This window comes from Trachurus japonicus, chromosome 17, assembly GCF_045865225.1.
Source record: "Trachurus japonicus isolate A0001 chromosome 17, Traja_1.0".
Taxonomy (NCBI): Eukaryota; Metazoa; Chordata; class Actinopteri; order Carangiformes; family Carangidae; genus Trachurus; species Trachurus japonicus.
The window spans coordinates 29173776-29196241 of NC_140923.1; the positions used below are offsets into that span (position 1 = coordinate 29173776).

At 42.4% G+C, this 22466-nt stretch overlaps 1 protein-coding gene across 1 annotated transcript in view; it reads right to left on the bottom strand.

Moving 5' to 3' along the window:
* LOC146970889 (junctophilin-1-like) overlaps positions 1-22466 on the bottom strand; it is a 47764-nt gene that overhangs the window by 19527 nt on the left and 5771 nt on the right. Inside the window, exons 2-3 of the mRNA XM_085804853.1 lie at positions 10102-10861; positions 5362-5480 (exon numbers count right to left, since the gene is read on the bottom strand). Of these exons, the coding sequence (XP_085660979.1) occupies positions 5362-5480; positions 10102-10861 (879 nt within the window). The remainder of the gene's footprint in view (positions 1-5361; positions 5481-10101; positions 10862-22466) is intronic.

Sequence of the window (22466 nt, forward strand, 5' to 3'; positions counted from 1 at the left end):
ACAACAACAACTCTTTCACATTTTTAAATGAATCATGTCACATGTGTATTAATCTCCAAATAGCATTTTTGTACAAATCATGAACTCTGTCCTATGAAACTTTTTTTTATATAGGAAATCATTAACTGTTACATCTTTTAATCATGTCATGTTCCTCCTAACCCCTTGCTTTGTAACATTTTAAACAAATCATGTTTTCTGTATGTTTGGACAAATTATCACCCGGTGGTGACCCCTGATTTAGCCTGTTTATTCATTGGATTTGGAAACATCATGCATTTAATAATGAACTTTATTTTACTAGATACTGTATAATGTGTGAGATCATTCTGCTTGTTTCACACCCAGCAGCCTCCTGTCCCACACAGGGGGCAGAGTTCCACCTCTTTATCCATCCACCTGTCCACCATCCCTCCATCCAGCCCTTGTCTAACCCATAACCTACACTGTAATCTACATTATACTCTTTAGTTTACAGCCATCTGTCATCATTCCTAATCTACTTGGTTTGTGCCTCAGTGAATCTGTGGTGAGAATTATTCTAAGATCTTTTGTAATAGGAATTTGGGCATTTTAAAATGTTTGATTGTATCGTGTAGGTGACTTAGCTTTTCTTTTCACTATATTGTACACCTTTGTCAAATGCACTTGACTTGGTCTTTTTAAACGTGGAAACTGTGTTTCTGTGTCTCTGTGCTGTCAATTGTCTATTTTTGTCATTTTATGTATCAGGTTTTCCTTTATATTTTAGTTTGTGCTCTGTGTCGTCTGTGTATTACATGCTAGGGCTGCAGCTGTGTGCTAAATCTGGTGTAACCATCTCCTCATTTCCTGCAAATGATTAATGCCATTGCACACTGTCCCTTAATAAACTAAATAAATAAAATGAAATAAATAAAAATCAAATCTAAATTGCAAATTCTCAATCTGGTCAAGATAGCAAGCAAGATCATGGGTCACCCTGTTCACAATCATTTTATTGTGTTTGCACTGATTTGACAGTTTCACTGCCTCAAGCTGCAACAATTAATGGATTAATCGCACAATAATCGATTATTAAATTAATCGTAAACTATTTTGATAATCGAATAATCCGTTTCGGGAGACAAATAAAGAATCTTGACCTGATCAGATACACAGTCAACCCAACATCTCTCTGTCTTATGTTGTTGTTGTTACATTATATTCTAGTCAAGCATTTGTGAACCAGTAGATGTAGTGAAATCCTGCTGTTTTCACCACATGACTCAATCACCTGCTGGAGTCATGTGAGCGTCCTGTTATAGTGCTGCAGACTGCAAAGACTTGTTAGTCAGCATTAGTCAGATAGTCAGGTTCCTCTTAAACACATGTGACAGATGTGACAGATGTTATGATGGGGCATGAATCCACCTCAGACTGGAAACAAACCAACACCTGGTTTCATCGGTGACTCCTCAAATATTTTCGTCTGAGCTGTCACTCAGTTTTACTCTGCATGATGTCACAGTGACCTCATTTATTTATTTTTATTTACTTTGTTTTATTTTTTCCCCCTCTCTTATAATTTCATTCATTTTTTCATTCAAAATTTCATTTAATTAACCCATACTCGGCTCCCACATCCTTCTTTCATCCTTTGTTCTTTTTTCTTTCTTGTTTTTAGAATTATCACTATTATTATTTCTGTTATTATTTCTTCTATTTCTTTTCTGACTGTGCTGATGAGCCACAGACCTGGACTCTGCGAGATCTCATTGTTCTGTTGGAGCGGAGGAGTCAGTGTCTGAATGAAGTCTGCCAACACAGAAATCAACCACCTCCGTGAATGTTTGCATGTAAAATGTTGATTAAAAAGAAATCAGTCAAGGCTTTTGAATAGGGCTGGGTGATACATGGATTATACTACGGTATATCCGGGCTTGTTGCACTTGACATGAGATATAAAAAATGACCATATCCCTTCCATCGACTACAAATCTTTACCAGATGTTAAGCTGTCAATCATTTGGCTGGAATAGAGCCACCTAAAATTAGACTGACGCACACACACAGAACAGGAAGATGCGTTGGAGTAGCAGTCGGTCGCAACAAGTCAAAACATGCAAATTGTCTGGACTGCTGCACGTCAGCAGTGGGTAAAAAAAATGAAATAAATAAAAAGAGAATTCCGTTGAAAGAAAGAAAAAGTGAAGGAGAATTCAGACAGCTGACTGGGAAGTCATACATGACTCCTGACTGATGAAACTCTGATACAGGACTGAAAGTAACGCTTAACTTTCACTATGGAGACACCAGGCCCCAAACGGACCGGTCCAGAGTTCCACTGCAGCCGCGGTCACGCCGCCATGGAGCTCAACCAACAGTGACTGTTGTGCACTTACTGACACACAGTACCCAGACCGAAGTAATGCTGTGCTAATGGTTCAACTTTTGACAGGAAATAAATATTTAAATCAAAAATAAGCTTCAGATGCCCTCAAATCTCACACGTGATTAACAGGGAACATTTAAGTGAAACAAATATAGTGATTTGATTATTATCATGATATATATTGTTAACGCAAGATATGAAAAAAAATGTTGTGATTTTTTTCCCATATCGCCCAGAACCTATACTTTTGAATATCTATACTGTATTGCAAAACGGAATATCGCAATATTTCAGAGTATCGCTTTTTTCTTACACCCCTATAGTCAGAAGTGACAGCTTGATTTCTGTTTGTTATGAACTTGGTAAACGTATCACATGCTGCTGATAGCTGACAGCTGGATACAGCAGGGGACACACTCACAACTGCAGTGTTGAATAAAGTAGTTGGTATAAATGCACATTGAAATTGTCTGCTTATAAAATTCAGTGCAGATAGAATGTCTGCAGGTGTGATGCTCTCCTCACGCTAAAGTTGTGCCTCAGTTCACACTCGCTCTCTCTCTCTCTCTTTCTCCACCAATGAGACACAAGCTTTTAGCCTCGTAATACTTTTGTCATTCACAAACTCTCCCTCCTCCCTCTCCCTCTCTCATGTGTGCACACACACTTTTTTTGACCGTGTCGACTGATTTTATGATAATACCTCCACAGTAGTCCTGGGTCTATATCTAATAATACTTAATATTATAATATCATAAAATCATATATTCCATATATTTAATTTTTTTATATTTTATTTTATAATCAAACAGAGCAGCAGGAAAAAATAAATTACAGCCAGATGTTTCACTTAATACTGCATTTCCTAAAATGGTGAGCCAGGTCACCTGTTGTCTTAACAAGGCTTTATTTCTAATTCTGCCCCCGTTTGTCCTATTAAACTTACTCCATTACCAGTTTATACTGACTTCCTGTAAACATTTCAAATCAAAAAAGGGTAAATTGCTGCTATAACCAGGGCTTTTATTGTGAAACAACAGTTGAGGTTGGGAACAGTTGGGATTAAAGGACGAATCAGACTGAATGAATCAGAAGCTTTAGATCAGTGCTTCTGGGAGTCATTATGATTTAATCCATAGAAGTTTCAGTGACACAACATGTGACTGTTTTACGAATGGGCTTTCACACTTTCTGTAATAAAAACATTGAAAAGCAGAACCGAGATGACCTTCCTGACTTTTTTTTTCAGTCTGACCCTCACTTCACTGCTTTGCTAATGTGCATGTGTCTATTTCTGCACACAGGTCTCTCTTGAAAAAAGGATACATGAAATAATATGATAATATATAACCCTAACGCCATAGGGTCACCATGAATATGTAACTCAAACACTATGCGTGCGTGTGTGATGATGATATTGCATGTCGTCATAATTGGCAGCACTGCTTGTCTGTCATATGAATGTAACCCTGAATCTAACCTGGCTGGTTCACAGTCAGGTGACAGCAGTTATAAAAATACAATCAGTGGACAACAACAATAACAATGATGAATCACACACACACACACACACACACACACACACACACACACACACACGCCTCAGACAGGAAAAACCGACACAGGGGAAAGTCTCCCCAAACATTTATAGAATCCAGTGAGGAAGAGTTCAGCAGACGTGGAGCCACAGAGACTGAGGCAGACTTGGTGATTCATCATTTCATCACTACTTGCTGTGATGTTTAGGACATGATTGACTCCCTTTGCTCATGTCTAGTTAAAGGGATAGTTCACCCAAAATTGAAATTTCACTCATTATCTACTCACCCTCATGTCGACTAAGGGCTGGGAGAAGTTTCAGAGTTATCCGTGGCTTCTCTGAGTTACAGGGGGTCTCGGCATAGCAGCTCCTCTTCCCGGTTCATCAAATTCGGACGAACCAGGGTCTGTCCTCTTCCCAGTTCGTCCAAATTTGACGAACCGGGAAGAGGAGCTTCGAGGAGCTTCCGCTACAAACAAGCTAGACTTTCTTTTTGGGGGGGGGGGGGGCAATTTCGCGTTTTGGGGCTTCAGTACAAGACGGACATTACATACGAGCAGCATGGAGGTATTTGGATGTTTTTTGGTGTGTCTTTTTGTTACGAAGACAGTTGGTATCCATTTGCAACCGTTATATGGACATGCACTGCTACGCCGAGACCCCCTGTAACTCAGAGAAGCCACAGATAACTCTGAAACTTCTCCCAGCCCTTAGTCGACACGAGCGACTAAAATTGATGCAGGCAAACCGGAGTTACACCATGGCTAGACGGCGCGAGGGACAGCCACAACGCTAACCTATGGGGGCAATTCTTTCAACCACAACAAACACTCAAAAAACAATCAAATACCTATGGTACATGACTGGAATCCTTATGACACACCACTGAACTCATATAGTGTTTGGCCAGAGACAAAAACACAAGTTTATACTGTTTATACTATAAACAGTATAAACTTGTATAAATTGTATAAATTAACGGTGGAGCAGTGTAGTGGTAATGTCCAAAATATCTCCGACCGTTTATTTTTGTAAAGAAATCATCACAACAAGGAAAAAGTGTTTGTTTCTGCGGCGGGGAGAGCAGGCGCTCTGTGATTGGATAGTAATGTCTTTCTAGGATGTTTCAGAGTTCGGCTGTCTGAGGTGAGTGACTACATGCAAAAACACAAAGTTTATACTGTAGTATAAACAGTATAAACTTGTGTGTTTGTCTCTGGCCAAACACAGTTTGTTGAGTTCAGTGGTGTGTCATAAGGATTCCAGTCATGTACCATAGATACTTCATTGTTTTTTGAGTGTTTGTTGTGGTTGAAAGAATTGCCCCCATAGGTTGCGTTGTCTCCCCCCAACACTGGATGACCATCAGGACAACAATTTAGGGGTCAAAATGACCGGAATTCTCCTTTAACAGTCTGTTGTGTTGTTGTTGTTGTTGTTGTTGTTGTTGTTGTTGTTGTTACAGTACCTGGCTGATGGAAGCTCGGGGAGAGCTCTCTGGCTACAGCTCTGGCAATGTCCGAGTCCTGACTGGCCGACTGTGCAGCCTGGTCTGCAGTCTCTGCTTTAGCCCTGGCATGGGAGGTCCTGCACACACACACACACGTAACACACACTGACTTCAGTATCCGTCAAGTAAATGACATCACAACCACTGTGCACAAATTTGAACCGAATGAGATGACTGGTCTTCACTACTGTGTTGCACTATGGACTTTTCTCTGTTAGATGACTGACGATCAGTCGTAACATCCCATCATAACCTGACACCACCGCCACCTGTTCTGTTCTCTGCATCGACGGCAGCTTAGTTTTTACAGTTTGGGATAAAAATACTTCAAAGTATTTAACGAAAAGTATTCATCTATATCTCTTTAACTTAGAGAGCAGATTTGTCATATTGTAGGCTAATAACTAATATCATATTTCACATTACACTAAAACTAAATAAACAAACAAAAACATACATTTTTGGAGCAAATGTGTTTTGTTTAACCCATGGTGTCATTTAGTCTCCTCATAGCAGTGCAGTGGCAACACTCTGTGTGTCCTGCTGGTCATCATTGCAAGTGAAGTGTGTGAATCTCTGGCCAGACAGATGTTGGTAAGTCACTGAAATTAGCATTAGCATGTTATCACTCACCTCAGATAGGAGAAGACATTCTGCGATCGGATAGTAATGTCTTCTCAGGATGTTTCAGAGTTAGGCTGTCTGAGGTGAGTGATTACATGCAAAAACACAATACTATATACTGTACACTATATGAGTTCAGTGGTGTCTCGTAAGGATTCCAGTCATGTACCATAGATATTTGATTGTTTTTTGAGTGTTTGTTGTGGTTGAAAGAATTGCCCCCATAGGTTAGCGTTGTTGCTATCCCTAGCACCGTCTAGCCATGGTGTAACTCTGGTTTGCCTGCATCAATTTTAGTCGCGTTTTTTGCTCCCCCCAACACTGGGTGACCATCAGGACAACGATTTAGGGGTCAAAAATGACCGGAATTCTCCTTTAATGTAGAGCCCTGAATTGGGACACTAAAATTTTAGTGTCTCCCAATTCAGGGCTCTACATTACTCTACATTACTATAGTCTAGCATGGTCAGCAATGTTAGCTGCTAGCCGTTTGCTAGCAAAGCAGGACCAATGTTTTCTGAGATACACTGTGAATTGGAACTTCCTGTACAGTTGTAATGAAGGAGAACTTTGCTGTAGAAAGAGTGTGATCATGTTAATTTCTGCTGTAAAGTTGGACATTTTACCATGAGAGTCTATGGCGGTTGAGTCACAGCTGAAGCCAGACACACAGTTGGAGCTACAGCTAACTAGCTTTTGGTATATTGGCTTCATTTTTTAGCCCTAGAGAGTTGCTGCTTGTTTTCTAACTGAGAAGATCCAGACAATGACAGTTTATTTGTGCTGCTTGTTTCTCCTTTACTTTCACCTTCAGTCGGTAGGCTACAGTACATCAACTCATGGTGTCACGGTGATTAATGCCCCCGCCCAGTCTTTTGCTGTGTAATAGTTTCAGGGTGAACAAAAATCCAATTAACTCTTTCGGCAGGACCTTAAAGCAACACTGATCAATTCTGTTGTAAGTTATCAATCAAATCATTAACTGATTTGCTTTATCTTACAAAATAAAAGTTTCAATCTGTAGTTTAGAGATGAAAAGAGTCATAAACTGTCCAAACAGGACATCTACAACTGATTCAACTCTTTTAACGTGAAGTATTCGTGTTGACCATGTCAGTACTATTTATTAAACCAATTAACATCAACAGGAACACTAAGGAAGTAACCCTTCAAAGGTCAGCTGTGTTATTAACAGAGTTCTCTGTTCCTGCATACTGACTGACTGACTGATTGACTGAGTGTGTGTATACGTAGCTGGAGCTACGGGGGCAGTGTGAGACAGTATTCCTGTCAGCTGTTGATAAGCGTCCTTCTCCCTGGCCTTATTTAGACAAGCACTACTTCTGACGCACACACTTACACACTTACTTGTACTTCTATCTTTGTGAGGACACATGTCGGCATAATGTATTCCCTAACCCCTCACCCCGAACCTGACCATCACAACTGCATGCTTCACCGCAACCCTTACCTTCATCCTGGGACAAAATGTCCTCACTCTGTAAGGAATATGCTCAAACTGGTCCCCACTAAGATACAACTTACACTCACACACACACACACACACACACACACACACATACACACACACACACACACACACACACACACACACAACCTGGCCAAGAATGTGCCTACTTGCTTCTCTCTCTCTCTCTCTCCAGCCCACTCACCTACTCTCTTGGCCTCCCGCTGTTTTCTCACTTTGTTCCCACTCTCTCTCTCTCTCCTTCCCTCCCTTCCCTCAGATGACGGGAACAGTGATGCAAGCTGAAACCCCTCCACACGTTCCAGAGTTCTGACCAGCATTCATCCGCTACAACCTTCAAAGCCTGCATCTCCCATTTTCGACATTCTGCCACCAGCTCTGGACTGTCTGAGCATGTGCTCATGTCATATGCACTCCTTTGTCTCCAGAGCTCACGCATGGTGTGAAACTGGACTGTTCGGTCAGATATATTAACCAACAGCTACAGTTGACGTAGTCACCACCATCTGAGCGGTGCAGCAGAGCTCAGTGCTTGATGGAATTACACTGAACTGCCAAAACAACATGGAGGACAGCCAAGTTCTCTCTGTCTCCAGGCATCGCTGCATTTATTACTTAACACAAAGACAGTTATGACCAAAAGGCAAAGCTTGGTTTGCTTAGTTCTGCTTCTTTGTCTATTACTGTCAGTCATTCTTCACTGAAACAAATGGCCTTGGATATTTCGATTTATTTATTGATCTGAGCAGTAAGAATAAATGCAACAAATAATAAAGGATGGCGTTTACTTCAAAGGTGCAATGTGTGAGATCTAGCTAGATTTTTAGTTTGAAATTTTATAAAAAATAAACAAACACTATTGTGGTCATTATAGGAGCTGCTTCCTTGGTATTTAAGTAGAGTCTGTAGGATTTTCCTAAAAAAACATAGACTTATACAATAGAAATCCGGCTTAGTCCTCACCTATGGGCATCTACTCATGTGGTGGTGACTGTGTCTGCAGTCCAACCCGCCTGTATTGTGATGTTTTTGGTGTAATTGGGATGTTTCTAGGCAGGGAGTTGGTATAGTTTCCTCCGCCAATGACAGAGCGTAGGTGAAGTTAGAGGTGTGGCGCTGTGGGCTTGTATAAAAACTACCACCGAGATAGAAACTGGACACCGTCAAGCTGGGAGAAATGGCGGATACACACTCACCAGTGAAGAAAAGGAAATACAGTCGAAGGGAAGCGCTGGAGCATCAGGCCCATACCCTGCTATCACCGGCAACGGGAGCCTCGTGACAAGTAAGAGGAACACTGCAGTGATCAAGGAAGCCTAGGGCACAGGCCTGGCAACATCGCCAGAAACGGGAGTGACGGGAGCGTCAGGCCCATACCCAGCCGTCGTCAGCAACATGAGCTCCGAGGGCGGTGGCTCCACCGTCAAGCCAATACCACCTGGGCCTGCGCCCTACCTGCCACTGTGGCGGGCCTCCTACTTGTTGCGGCAATGACTTTGAGGTTCCCATTTCCGGCGATGGCCGGGTATTTACAACCCACTCAGCCTGACCCATGGGTGATGAAGCCCATACCTTATCTCTTTTTAATTTACAGTAGGCTTACTGAATACTCTCTCATTGCTGCTGTTGGCATGCAGAGCACCTGCTGTGTATACTTAGCAATTTTAGGATACACGGTCACCCCATCATCATCTGATTCTGTCTCTCCAAAGTGGTGTGCTTTCTTTGCAGCGGGTGGTGTGGTTGATGCCGGTGATGCACCACCTGACTCCTGGCTCATGTGACAAGCCCGAGGCCCAACCCAACCAGAATCATTTGTATATATTTCCAGCCCGAACCAGCGCATCAGTTCAGGCCGGTTGGCCCGGCCCAGCCTGTTGACAACTCTACTGGTAAGTGTAGCTATCTTGGTGGTAGTAGCAAATATTCAAAGGAGAACACTAAAGGCCGAAGTGAAGAAAGGTTCCATGTAAACAGCACTTGAACATGGGTCAGTCCTGACAACTGCTGTCAGGGGCAGTTGAGCCCGAAAGGAAGCCGCCCAATTTGCACCTTTAAAGACTCTAAGGTACAATGTGCGAGATCTGACTTGAGTTTTAGTTTGAAATTTTATAAAAACTGAACAAACACTATTGTTGGTCATTAGAGGAGCAGCTTCTTTGGTACTTAAGTCTTGGTTTTCTTCTATTCTTGGTAACATTCTACTGAGAAATAATGGTAACGGACAGACTCGACAAATGAAAACACAACATTTGTTAGTTTCAGGAAATTCTACACTATGCTCTGATGAAGGTCGTCTGAGACCGAAAGCTTAGCTTTTAATAAAGTGAGATTGCATAGATCTAAGTGTGCGGAGATCTCTTTCTTCAGTTTGGACACTTTTGTTGCCTCCAGCACCTTTGCAAAGAACCAGCCGGGTGAAGCGGCAGCCCCTTTTTGCAGGAAATTCTACAAATATATTTGACCCTCATTTTCTGTCAGCACTCAGCAAGACCTACAATGTCAAATTTAGTAAACACAACTGAAAAAGAGAAGTGAAAAAAGTGATTCAATTGTGAAGGACCATCTTATACAGGTGATTTTACCTGGAGATGGCGATTTCCACTTTGGTTTTGGCGATAGCTGCTGCTCTTACTGCTCCTTCGATGGCTCGGTCCACCTTCTGCTTGGTCTTGGTGTTCTTCAGCGGGATCAGGTGCTTTCTGATGCCCCGGGCCAACGTGTTGTTCTTGTACTTCCCTTCTTCCTTGGTGCCATCAGGAAAGATGGTGCAGCCGTAGCCATGACGCTTGTTGTTCAACCACTCGCCCTCGTACTTCATCCCGTTGGAGCGCTCGGAGACGCCGAAGCCGCTGCGCTTGTCGTTCTTCCACTCGCCCATGTAGGACTCAGTGGTGGTGGCGTCCACGTTGTCTTCCTGAGTCAGGTAGTCGTCGCCCGGGTCTCCGTCTCCGAAGCTGATGGTTGAGTTGGCGTCGCTCGAGCTGATGCGACTCATGGTTGTGTCGCTGTGTGCTGAGCTGCGTTTGCTGGAAATCGAGGAGCGCGAGTCTGATTTGCGCAGTCGCTGCAGGCTACCGAAGAGTGAGCCACGGCGAAACAGACCCTTCTTCTTCTCCGAACCCTCTCCATCAGAGTGGAAGTTGAGCACGAAGCCTCCACGCGTGCCGGCGGGGCTGTCGGACAGGCTGTCACGCAGCACTGTGCCGTTGCTCTGCTCACTGCGGAGGGAGGCCAGCGAGGTTCGTAGAGGCGAGCGGATGACAGAGGCCATGCCGTAAGGGACGCTCTGACGTACACCGTAGCCATGACGCATCCCACCGGTCCACTGACCCTGGTATGTCCCTGCCGGAGCAGAAGGAGGGAGACAAAAGACAGACGGTGAATGGACTGTAAAATACAGACATTAGATTAGACAGTGGTGAGTAAAGGAAATAGAAGAATGCATTCAGCTTTAGAGCTGTGTTTCGCAACCAGCAGTACTTGAACCCCTAGTGGTACTTGGTGCTATTGCAAGGGGTACTTAAAGGAGTCATCACCTGGTTTTTTATGTATCCAATCCCCCTTAAATTGCGTTGAATCAGTTCTTAAAACTTATTGGAAACATTTTTTTTTTTTATTCAAACATAGAGCTTGTTCTGACACTTTTTCATACGGAAACTTTCTCTCGTGAGAGTAAGCGCGAGGTTTTGACTGGTCCGGATGTTCATTGTATTAATATGTAATGAGGCGCGCATTGATTGGACGCAGGAAGGACAGAGCCGGAATGGTGGCTGGCCCAGTGTGCAGGCTGTATTGGAAACCGCATACTATGCTGCTCTCTGTCATGTACCGTAACCATGTTACATAACTTCATAAAGTAAAACAAAATTTAATCGGTTCATTGTAAAGCATGTATTTATTGAGGCAAATGTGGTTATTTCTGTACGTAGGCTACAGAGCCCCAGGGCAAAGCTGCTGCTGCTCTGTGTGAAGCTTCACTTTTCATTCAAACAAACTAATACGACTGCCACAGTTGTTAGATTTCATCAATGAGACCAACATTTATCTCCTAAAAAGAATTTAACCAGTCGGCGGTAAACCTCTACAAACCTGCGGGTAAGTTAATTAACGATTGTTTCCTCCGCGGGCATGACAACGTAATTTGACCGGTTAACGAGCGCTGCAGGCGGGTTGCTGACGAGTCACTCTCCGCTCCTCTGCCTCACTGGAGCTCGCTGGAGCTTCACTTCTCCCAACGCGAAGCAAACTTCTAAGCCGTCATTTGGATAAACTAACCGCACATTGGGGATCTAAACCCTTACTTTCTCGCATGAATAAATATTAAAACGTAATAAATTAACGATCGTTTCCTCCGCGGGCATGACGATGTCGTTCGGCCGGCTAAACGAGCGCTGCAGGCGGGTTGAGGAGTCACTCCTCCGCTCCTCTGGTGCTGGCTGCAGCTCGCTGGAGCTTCACTTCTCCCAACGCGGAGCAAGCTTCTAAACAGCCGTCATTTGGATAAACTAACCGCACATTGGGGATCTAAACCCTTACTTTCTCGCATGAAAAATTATTAAAACTTAATAAAGTGACGAAATAACAGCGCTACAGTGGGAAATAAAACAATAAGTAATGGCGGCGCGGCGGAAGTCGGGGTGGTGGAAGAGAGGTGTGTTTATGAAAGCAGGCTCCACAGTGACGTCACCGTAGGAGCAGAATCAAAACCTCGTAATTTTGTGGTGTGCAGCCTCATGAGCTACTCTGGCTTAAACAAAGAGCCCAAACGAAAAAACTCAGCCACTTTCAAACCCCAGGTTTTCAGGCAAGTTTCCACTGAGGTCCAACACCAGTATACATGTTTTAACTGGGAAAAATGCGAGTTCCGGGTGATGACTCCTTTAAAACATTAAAATATCATACCTAAGCTAATTGGCATTTTTCCCAGACCCATATTTTATAATGGGAAATTGGTCGTATTCTAATAAGAAGTCACATTTTGAAGGTTTCGATTCATTCTCGTTTGTCTTTTTAAATTTACTGCATTATGCTGTTACTACACACTCGATACTCAACAGAACACTTCCTGTGTTCAGTGTTTCAGTGGACAGTCTCCATTGATTTCATAATTGGGCTTTTGTTGTGAAATATCACACAGGAAGACGATGTAAAACTCACTAATAGGGCTGTCCCGATTAATCGACCTAATTGATTACGTCGATGACGTAAATACGTCGACAGGTCCAACACACCGTCGGGTTGTGAACCATAGACGTGCAGCAGAAAAACACATGCTGTACCACAGCAGCACAGCAGCACCACGGGAAGCTGCAATATCGTTCCGTTCATTCATCTCCGCATAGCGCTCTTTCGCCGTTATTGACGCGCTCTCTCTCTCTCTCTCACACAGAGAGCGAAGGGCGCATGCATCACAGCAGTGCACGGTAAAAGCGAAACTCATACGGTCCGATCGCGGACCCCCCGCGCCCCCCTCCCTCGTTGGACAATCAGACCACCCGCCACAGTCTCCTTGCAAACCTGTGGGAAACACTGGTTCCGCTGCTTTATGTATCCATAGATGTAAACACGTCCCTGTGTTGTCTTTTTTTTTTTAATCTACTCCGCTGCTACTCTCTGTGCACCCGGACGCAGCACAGCATGCAGATCGTAAGTGAGGGTGATGTCCTGCACCCCCGGCTTAAAAAACATCCTAGAAGAAACACTGGTCTGCTCCATGACTATAGGCTACTAAATAAATGTGCCTATTCAAAATCATTGTGCTAATATTTCAGTGTGCAGACAGTGTGTTTTATCTGTCTATTTTCCAGGTTAAAGCAACCTGATGTGGCACAGTTTTTCCCCTCCAAAAAAAAATATTATGAAGAGGAATGCACACTAGAAAGAGTATCTGAAGAAGTGGTTTTTGTAAATGACTAATCGTCAACCAAAAAATAATCGTTAGATTAGTCAAAAAATGAATCGTTAGACTAATCGACTAATCGAAAAAATAGTCCATAGATTAATCGGGAGAAAAATAATCGTTTGGGACAGCCCTACTCACTAACGTGTAATGTTCAGTGTGCAGCGACTTTTGAAATCGCATATTTGCCTTCAGAACCATTTGGGACTTTTTTTTGCAAGGGAGGTCCTCAGGGTTGCTAAAAAAAATATGTAGGGGGTCCAGAGCCCCAAAAAGGTTGAGGACCACTGATGTAGAGGATCTGATAGGAAAAGCGTCTCAGTATTTTGATACCTTTGATAATAAGAGATTGTGGTTCTTTATTTCATGAAAAGAATCATCAGTTGTGACCATGGACACAACACTCACACAAACAATAAAGAAGCTGTTGTCAAAATGCTGGCCAACTAAAATAGCAGTAGTGGACAGGGATACTGTGATTAGTGCAGATTCTCATGAGGTCATTGGTAAGAAAGCCAATACCGACCAGTATCACAGGTAGCAAAGATATGCAGATGTTGCGGGTACATCTGCATATCCCCAACATCTGTATTATTTCCAGGACAGGTGAGGACATCATAGTCACTGGGAGTGGGCCATCTGATGATCTCGCACTGTGGACGATCAGACTTTGGTCATTTGATCTGCTCTTCAGATGAATCGTACAGATTCCCTTACTCTATATTTAGATATTTAACTTCATGTTCAGTTTCGGGGTGGCACGGTGGGACAGTGGTTAGCACAGCAAAAAGGTTTCTGGGTTCAATCCCTTGGGTTGTTCATCTGTAAATGTCAGCCCTGTGATAGACTGGTGACTAGGACTTTTGCGTTTTAATATTTGAAAATTCATTTTTTTCTGTTTTAATTTTGGGGGACTTTGGGGGACCTTTTCCTCTTATTTTACTACCAAAAAGAGTGTGTTTTTGATATCAGTTACTAAAATATACACCGATTAAATAGAAATTACTTTTTGATTTACTGAGGTAACAAACAAACAACACTTTTCCTCCATAACTTAAGAACAAATACTGCATGATGCAATATAACACTGTGATATAATATCAACAAAATATTAATGCCTATGAGCTTTCAAAGCCACCCAGATTTACTTCCCTCTGGGCAATTCCCCCCAGACATAGGTTCCTCTTCCACACAAACACAGCATTTCAGTCAAATTATGTCAAATTCCACATTAAAAGGGGCGGAGTTTAGCTCAGTTGGTAGAGCACCCGCCCCATGTGTTGAGGCTATAGTCCTCGCTGCAGGCGGCCCCGGTTCGAGTCCCGCGTCGGACGACCCTATCCTGCATGTCATTCCCCCCATCTCTGCCTCCCATTTCCTGTCACACTCTCAACTGTCCTATCAAATAAAGCCATGAAAAGCCAAAAAATATTAAAAAAAAAAAAAAAAAAAAATTCCACATTAAAAAAAGAGTCCATTTTACAGTAATTGAGCAATTCCACGATTCCGCCCGCGATTCCGTGATCACGGAAATCATAGGGCTGTATAGGTGACCTGTCCTGCCTATGGTCTCTGCACATGTTGTGTTAAACAGACCATTAGCCCAGCCGCAAGCCCACTATCTGCAGATAGAGACCACGTTTTTTGTTTCCTCAGTGAGTTTTGTGAAGTTCCACATGAACTAGTTCTCTACCCGAGCGAAACAACAACCACTGACACCAGCTACAGTCCAAGACAGTAGAGTACCACATACCTGTCTGCAGACAGAGACTGAACTTCCAAATTCAAAAGCCTGCAAATAACACTTAATGAATAAATAACTGTGCCAACGAATGAAAACTCCAAATGACCTAAGCAACAAGTGAGATTGATTGTGACACACTTTAAAAACAGAACACAGACTTTTGGGTTAAAAGTAGCACTGTGTTACATCATGCACTTTATACCCTGTACTTCATACTTTATATTGTTACTCTCTGTATTATAAATGTACTACGGATGCAAATTAATAGTCATGCTTATTCTGGCACAGGCACACTGATGTTCACTAATATGCATTGTCCCTTTTAAATAAATGAATCTGAAAGAAGCATCAAAGCAGCAGAAGGATGCTAAGTAGAAACAGGATGAACATTGTGATTTAGACTGGGTTTGCCTGCTGCACGTCCACTCTGTTAACAAGGGAGCAGCAATGTTCTTGTAACATGTTTCACACTCAGACACTGGAGACACACCTGTCACCTGTTGAACCAGGAACTCGGCGGCTAAACACTGTGGTCTGGGAGGAAACAGGAGCTGCAGCTGTTTTTTTAACACACAATCGCCGACCAGCAGCATCTACAGTGTCTGTGTGTGGTTATGTGTGTGTGTGTTTGAGCTCAGTGGTCATTTGACATCAGTCCAAACAGGAGAGCAAGCTCACAAAGCAATGGAAAGGGACTCATTTTATCAGCAGCTTTCTTCACTTTTAAAGCCTACCCTACTAACTTTGGTGTAAAAGTATTTTAGAAGTTGAAAAGATGCAACCATTGTGTGATGTAATATGTATTATACTTGATATTTGTTTTTGTTTTGTTTTGTTTTACTGTAATTGTATTTGTGGACCATGGGACTACAGATGGAAATTATCTGCAGCCTGCAGAGCTAAATCTGGTGTATTTACAACAAGTTCTTTTCTATGTTCATGAATATGCAGAGTCCAATTCTAAATAAACCAAATAAATGAAAAAAAATAAAAGTGTCCAGAGCAAGGCTGTCACTGCTGCCATCTTTAACTCACACATAACAAACCTAAAGTATGTTGCCAGCTGCACACATGCATGACAGACTGTTGCCCAACGTGAGACAAATTAACCACGGCAGTTAATGAAGCTGGTGTTTCTGCTGAGGCTGGTAACATACAGGAGTTCTTGTCTGATCTCAACATCCGTGAGAAGAAAGCAGGCACAGTAAACAATAACAGCAACATGTGGAGCAGCAACACCATGAAAACACATCAGGACAGGTGGATGGAGACATTTTGTATTTAATGTGAACAGGCTCTTACTGTGAAAGGAAATGTGTGACGATGAAGGAAAGGGCATTTTATTATTATTTTGCATTTATGCATTTTTTCTAATCTCATGTCCCTCTGTAAACTGACTTAAAGGGATAGTTCAACATTTTGGCAAATTGGCCCATTGCCATAATCCCTATAGTTTTAGCAGTAGGTTCGTTACCTTTAATTGTCGGTGCAAACTATTTTTAGAACGGCGGGGCAGAGCTGTGAGCTGCTCAGAGCTACGCTACGGAGGCTCATGGGATTTCTTGATTTCCCCATCAAACTCAGAGTCCCTCATGAGACAGAGTTTCCAAGGCAAATACAGAGACTGCTTGCTGAAAAAATGCCCCCGAAAGGAACACGCATCAGCGGTTTTGCATGAATTTACCTCGAAAACTCATAACATTCCATTATTATCTCATAGTGTGGTGAATGTGCAGGTCACAACTTGTCCACCAGAGCGTTTTGAAGTTGTTGGATTGTGTATTTGATGAGTTTTATGAGGGAAACCAAGAAATCCCATGATCCTCTGTAGCGTACTGTAGCTCTGAGCAGCTCACGGCTCTGCTCCGCCATTCTAAAAACAGCTTGCACCGACAATTAAAGGTAACGAACCTACTGCTAAGACTATAGGGATTATGGCAATGGGCCAATTTGCCAAAATGTTGAACTATCCCTTTAAGGAGGTAAAATGATGGTTGAGATAGCTTCTTGTTTTCATAGCATCTAGTAAATTCCCTGTGCTGCTCACACACACACACACACACACACACACACACACACACACACACACACACACACACGCAGCAGCAGTCTCTCATTTACCAATCAGACACAGTGAGGTTACTGGGATGTAAGTCAGTGTGTGTGTGTGTGTGTGTGTGTGTGTGTGTACCATCATCTGTGTCACTAAGTAAATGACTGAGTGTGTGTCTGTGAGGACACGTGAGACACAAACACACACACACAAAGTCAAACACACACGACGATAATGCTCAATCAATTAAAAAAAAAAAAAAGACGATATGCTTATAGCTCACATCGACGGCCTTTCTGTTGCTCCTGGTGAGTTTAGAAACTTTCATTCATGTTAGCAAAGACAGTTTAGAGCAGTAAAGTATGCTAATGCTACCTGTGATGCTAGCGCCTAGCGCCGCTGTTTTCTGTCTTCTCCCTCCCACCACAACACAACTTTTCCTCCGGTTCCTGTCATTGGTCTGAAAACAGCGGTGTTGGGCTAAATGAAATGGGCTCTATGCACAGCTCCACCACTTCCTGAATTTAAGGCAGGTCCTTCATTTCCTGTCTATTGGCCAAACTGATTAATCCAGGTGTATCTGACCATTGCGACTACTCAGACACACCTGGATTAATCACAGGGTTTCCCGCAGCGCTTTCCTGTTAAGGTGGCCGCCTTAACAACAAAGAGCTGCCGCCTAAACTAACGTCTTCAAAAAAATGTAGCGATATTCGCCGCCGCCCCCCCCCGCCGTCGGACGATCGCCTTCATTCATCTCCTCTCACACACACAGAAGCGCGCATGCATAACAGCAGCGCAGCGCGTAGTGAAACTTAATACGGCGGCGCCCCCCCCCCCCGATGATCGATCGATCCGCTCGCACAGGACAGACACCACCTTAACTAACAAATTTTCTGGGGGAAACACTGAATCAGTTTGTCCAATAATGTAAGACAGGAAATGAAGGACCTGCCTTAAATTCAGGAAGTGGTGGAGCTGTGCATAGAGCCCATTAGCCCCTGACCAAGGGGGCAGTTGTCGGTCTGAGAAGTGAAGCTCACTTCCGCGTTCAAAAAACTGCAATCCCCTCGAATTCCTCTGGGGGCTGGTGTCAGAAGGGAGCATTCCCCATAGACCCCCATGTTAAAATCGCCGACTTTACATCCTCAGTAAACATGTTAAAAGCCTGGTGTCAGAACGTTTTTTCGTCTCAATCAATAGTTTCTACCCCCGCACACACTCTGAGGGGGGTGAATTTTTTTTTAACTCTACCGTTTTACTGTTATTAGGTTAAAATTCTGGCCAATTAGGGCGCGGAAACGTTGAGTGACAGGTCCGAGCAGCTCCGGAGACAGGCTGCTTCGAGGCCAGTGGGCGGGAACTCGGCCAGCCAATCCAACATGGCGCTGTTCAGGCCGCCATATTTGAGTCACAAAAACGACTCCCCAAAACCAATGGGTGACGTCACGGACGCTACGTCCATTCTTTTTACAGTCTATGCCCCTGACAAGTAAACCAAGGGGGCGTGTCATGACGCCTGTCAATCATTGACCCTGCGTCAGCCGGCTGCTGATTGGTCAGAACCGATCGGCCTGTGGGCTGAATGAAATTAGCCCAAACAGTCGGTAAATGGCGAGGGCGGGACATGGCACCTGTCAATCATCCACAGTCGGAAAATGAATGAGAGCAGACCTGGAGCAGACTCGGTGAGCTCGGGCTGATTAAAATTAGCCCATTTAGAGATATCCTGTGTTTTTCTTGAAACTATTTGACACTGTTGCCACTTCGGAGATTTATAACAAGACTTATAACAATCTTTTGTATATTATTTAGAAAATATATTTTCTCATCTTTTGTTGTGTAATGCAGGGAGGGCTTAGCCCCACTAGCCCACTGATACCAGCCGTCACTGATCCTCACTTACATTAAACACATAAAAAACAGCCTCTTTAAACTTGCCTGCATGACAGCAGCATGTCTTAGTCTTGAATCACTGTCCTGATTCTCCTTATTTCATTCTGATCAAATCACAGCTGCAGTGGATTAACCTGTGATGAAAAGTTTGGCAGTCATGAACATGATCACATTTCTTACATACTCAGAGCTGCTTCTACTAATTAATTACATCTCCTATTGCCCAATCACTTTAGTTTTAAGAAGCTACATTTCCCTTAACATTTAATCACTTCACCCTTAAACCGTCTCTCCCAACCACACAGCAGCTAATCACCACTCAGTACAGTACCATCAGTGCTAATCAGTTGTTCCTCGGTCAGGCTGTCTCACTGATGTGCACCCCACCATCTCCAAGAGTGCCAAGGATTTATTTAGAAATCAAAGGCAGAGATGAGTCGTTAAAATATTAGAATGCTCCTAAAAAATCTTTATCAAATTACAGTACTGTTTTTCTTGATAAAATGAGAAATATCCTTTGAAGTTCAGTGTGGACTAGGGCTGGGCAACATGGCATCTTAAATACTCTTATTTACTTTCTTAAAGTTAACAAACACTGTTATCCCAAGGTAAGATCACATGACATTATTTCATGAAAAAAAGACTGTGTGAATTCTGCCTGAGACGGACACATTCTCTGATGTGTTGAAAAAACAAGCTTTGCTCATTATCTCATACATCTCATATTACATATTATAAATGATGATTGAATAATAAGCTTTGTTATCTTGAAACTACATTTGTAAGAATGGCCTTTCTTTCATGAGGCAGCAAGACACTTCACCATTGCCTTGATGGCAACATGACAAATCATGACATACACTGCCACAAATAAAAATCAAATCATTCAGGTAGATCTTGTGTAAATGTCACCAAAACAGAGGTTTCAACGTTAAAAACTGACTTAAAACATCAACATCAAACAACAGGATTCTTTAAATGCACCTCATCAAGGGATCAAGGGATAGTTCATCATTTTGGCAAATTGGCCCATTGCCATATTCGCTATAGTCATAGCAGTAGGTTCGTTACCTTTAATTGTCGGTGCAAGCTATTTTTAGAAAAGAGGAGCAGAGCCGTGAGCTGCTCAGAGCTACGCTACGGAGGCTCAAGGGATTTCTTGGTTTCCCTCATCAAACTCATCAAATACACAATCCAACAACTCAACAATAATGGAACGGAGTCGTTTTCGAGGTAAATACAGGGACTGCTTGCTGAAAAACTGTCCCTGAAGGCAACACGCATCAGCGGTTTTGCATGAATTTACCTCTAAAACAACTCTGTCTCGTAATGTTCTGTTATTATCTCATAGCGTGGTGAATGTGCAGGTCACAACTTGTCAACCAGAGCGTTTTGGAGTTGTTGGATTGTGTAGGCTATTTGATGAGTTTGATGAGGGAAACCAAAAAATCCCTAAAACCAAAACTATCCCTTTAAATCAGTTTACAGAGGGACATGAGATTAGAAAAAATGCATAAATGCAAAATAAAATGTGGGTTCAACCACCACAAGATCACATTACACACAAATGTCGCAGCTTCATAGCTGCCAGTAATCTTTAATAGGAATGTAATGTCTTATATTGTGTTTTATCAACCTTTACTTGTTTTGTGTAACTGTATTAATATGACACTACAGGTGATTCCTAAAGATGAAATTCAGCACTGCAGTGGAAACATCTCTTTGCTGTTTTATTCATTCATGGTTTCTGTTGGCCCAATTTTTATTCTGCTGCAAAAAGGAGGAAAATCAAAGTCTTGGTTTTTGATTCTGTTGCCATGTTAAGGTTAGACTATGCAAATATAATTTACATGCATGACAACAAAAACAGACAGGGAAAACATCTGTTAGTAGCACATTCACCCTATCTCTCACCCAAAATGGTAAATGGATTTGTATTTTCTTTTTCTTTCTTCTTCTTTTCTAGTCTATGGGACCAGACCAAGCACTTTACACTACTACTTCCATCTACATATTGCGCATTATGTCTAACCATTCACACACTTAAAAAAACATCAGAGGACACCCAAGGACACTTTGACGTGTGGACTGGAGGAGCTGGGGATCGAACCGCCTCAGGTCAAATCCTGATTTCATAACTGCGACATATTCATCAACAAAATCACCAGTCACATAAATTCAAAACAACCACTGGTGTGATGTCTGGTGTATTTCCTTACAATCACTCAAAGAGAGAGTTTGAGGAAAGTCATAGTGATATACATAAACAGAGAGAGGGTGGCTACCAGTACCAGTATCTCAGACTTGTGGGAAGCTCTTCACTGATTGTAAAACAGAGGTAAAAATGTGCATCAGTTTACTTATGTAAAATCACTATAAAGACTGTAAAGTCCTGTTTTACTCTGAACCTCATTTATTAGGACGAGAGACTCCAAACAGCCTCTAACACTGTGATTAGTGTATTATACCCTGATTGATCCATCACTAATTATAATAGGATTATTTTATTAGAAATATGTGTTTAGTGGATCTGCATTATTGTTTTTCATCATCTGTGGTTAATACAGTGACAACCACAAATCACAATTAGACTTATCACGATACCAGAATTTCAGTTGGCGATACCAATACCGGTATTTTTCCACGATTCCCGATACCGATTTGATACCATGATAAAAAAAATAATAAATCACTACCTATGGACTTCTAAATTCACTACTTCACTACTAAATTCACTACTACTACTCGCAACATGAAGTTAAGAACAGTGTTAAAATGGTAAATATGACTCAGCAAAAATAGGAAGTCATGGAGTCATTACTGAGTCCTTCAAGTTGTTCAACAAGAGAACTGTTGATTTCACACATGCTGGTGCAAAAATGATCCATTTGTTTCATTTTTAATTTCATGTTTCATTTTTCATACAGTTCGTTTTCACTCTGGTCCAAACACTGCACCACTGGCAAAGCATGACAACACACAGGAAAAAGATGTGTGGTAGGTGTTCCAACTTCAAAGCATTAGAGACCAAAAACATGGAGGACCGGGACAAACTCTGAATTTTGAGTGCTTCATGTAAGGCATAAAAACATGGCAAAGGGCACAAAAACAATTTCAAATGAACATTTCAATGTATTTTGGCAAGTACTCAAGTCGAACCGAGTAGATCTGTAATGTGTAGTAGAAAAGGGGCAATAGTGCCACCACATCTGTGGTCAGTTTATTAACAGGGAGAGTTGTGTGAGTTGAACCGCAGTAAAACAACTGAGCCACACTCACACACACACACACTTACTGTAACAGTCGGCTGACACGGTGACGTGGACAATCATCTCTCTCACTAAAACTACAGTAT